General features: G+C 42.1%; 1 protein-coding gene across 1 annotated transcript; it reads right to left on the reverse strand.

Annotated features, from left to right (window-relative positions):
- Positions 1-736: 736 nt before the first annotated feature.
- On the reverse strand, positions 737-1,237 carry LOC120288364. Its single transcript, XM_039302306.1, has one exon. The coding sequence runs from the start codon at positions 1,235-1,237 to the stop codon at positions 737-739; it is 501 nt and encodes a 166-aa protein (XP_039158240.1).
- Between the last annotated feature and the right edge of the window lie 253 nt (positions 1,238-1,490).

The following is a 1,490-nucleotide window of genomic DNA, read 5'->3' on the forward strand; positions in this document are numbered from 1 at the left end:
CTTTAAGGGATGTGATAATGTCTCTAGAGTTGCTAGATTCCATAGCAAGTTCAAGGTCACAGTTGATGAAGTTTTGAGATGGTCAAAGGATGTGGATGACATATAGCAACAGTCATATGCATATACAAAAATAGATAATATGAGTGCAACACAAATTGCTTCGAGTTTTGAGATTCCAAAGACTGAAGACTACTTGACTATTAAGTACCTCAAGAAAGCTTTGAGCCATTTTAACATGTAGTTGAGAAATTCTATAGGTACCACACTTGCATATCACAAAATTGCCTAGAGTGTTATTGTGTATATGGATGGATGAAGAGCACTTGTCCTGTGCTCAAAAGAGGTTTGCCATTTTTTTCCAGAGTGTCATACAAGTCGAAGTAGCAGTTTTGTCTATTTCGACCAATGTAGTTAAAAACCGCACATAAATCTCCATTTTCACAAGTCAAGAACCTTGTAAACTTTTTCAAAACTCATACAATGATCAAGATCGAGGCGGAATCACAAGTTGAATTGCTAAATTTGCTAAACGGGCAAGTCGGGTCATGCCGAGATTTTGCACACTTGATTAGTGACTATACTCCCTTAGCTCATTGACTTGGAAAATATTAAAGTTGTGTTTGGTTATCCGGATTTGAATTAGGATCTAGTAGGATAAGGTTAGATTAGAAATCTTTCGAATATCCTCTAAATGCTAGAAAATTCCATTATATATCTACTGCACTCTAAGATAGAATTAAGAATCTTTGAAAAAAAAAACTGAAAATCTTTGTAAATTCCACTTGCCCAACGCAACCTCCCGCGGGATCTCCAGATCTCGCTCTTGAGGTCCCTCGCCAGCATCGTCAAACTTGCTCTCTTCAACTCCCTCCAGATTGTCTCCTTTCGCCAGATCCACTGCCATCTCCGCCCCCAAGCCGTAGTTCTGGCTCAGCCTCACCAAGTCGGAGGCGATCCAAACGCGGATGAAGATGAGTCTTTGTTCGTCGAAGGCGTCATGAAGCAACTGGGTGAGGTAACAAGTGCAACTGATCTGGGGGACGAGGCAGCAACGGTCGATGCAGAGGTGAAGGGTCGCAACGAGGTGGTGGACACTGCGTGCAAAGCCCAGGCACCACTTGATGTCGAATCCAACTATCCAGGGGTGGTGACAGGCGGAGAGAAGGTAGATGGAGATCCAACATTGGACAACGTTGGGACAGCAAGTGACGAGGCCAAACACACCTCTGTCGTGCATGACAACCTCAAAGGATCTGGTACACTTGTGAGAGGATTAGAGTTTTTTGATAGTCCTAGTCAATTGACGTATAATTTCTCTTTTTCACCCTCAGTCCTTAAATACGATGGGCTGCCGGCAACAACGATTGTGCAGTTGTTGAAAATGACAACAATCGGCTATGGTAATTGTGGCCGGTGAAGCAATATTCAAATGCATCGTTGAAGGATAATAGGGTTTGTTAGGTTATTTCGTTAGAAAAAAAAAACAATTA

This window comes from Eucalyptus grandis, chromosome 9 (genome assembly GCF_016545825.1).
Source record: "Eucalyptus grandis isolate ANBG69807.140 chromosome 9, ASM1654582v1, whole genome shotgun sequence".
NCBI classification, from domain to species: Eukaryota; Viridiplantae; Streptophyta; class Magnoliopsida; order Myrtales; family Myrtaceae; genus Eucalyptus; species Eucalyptus grandis.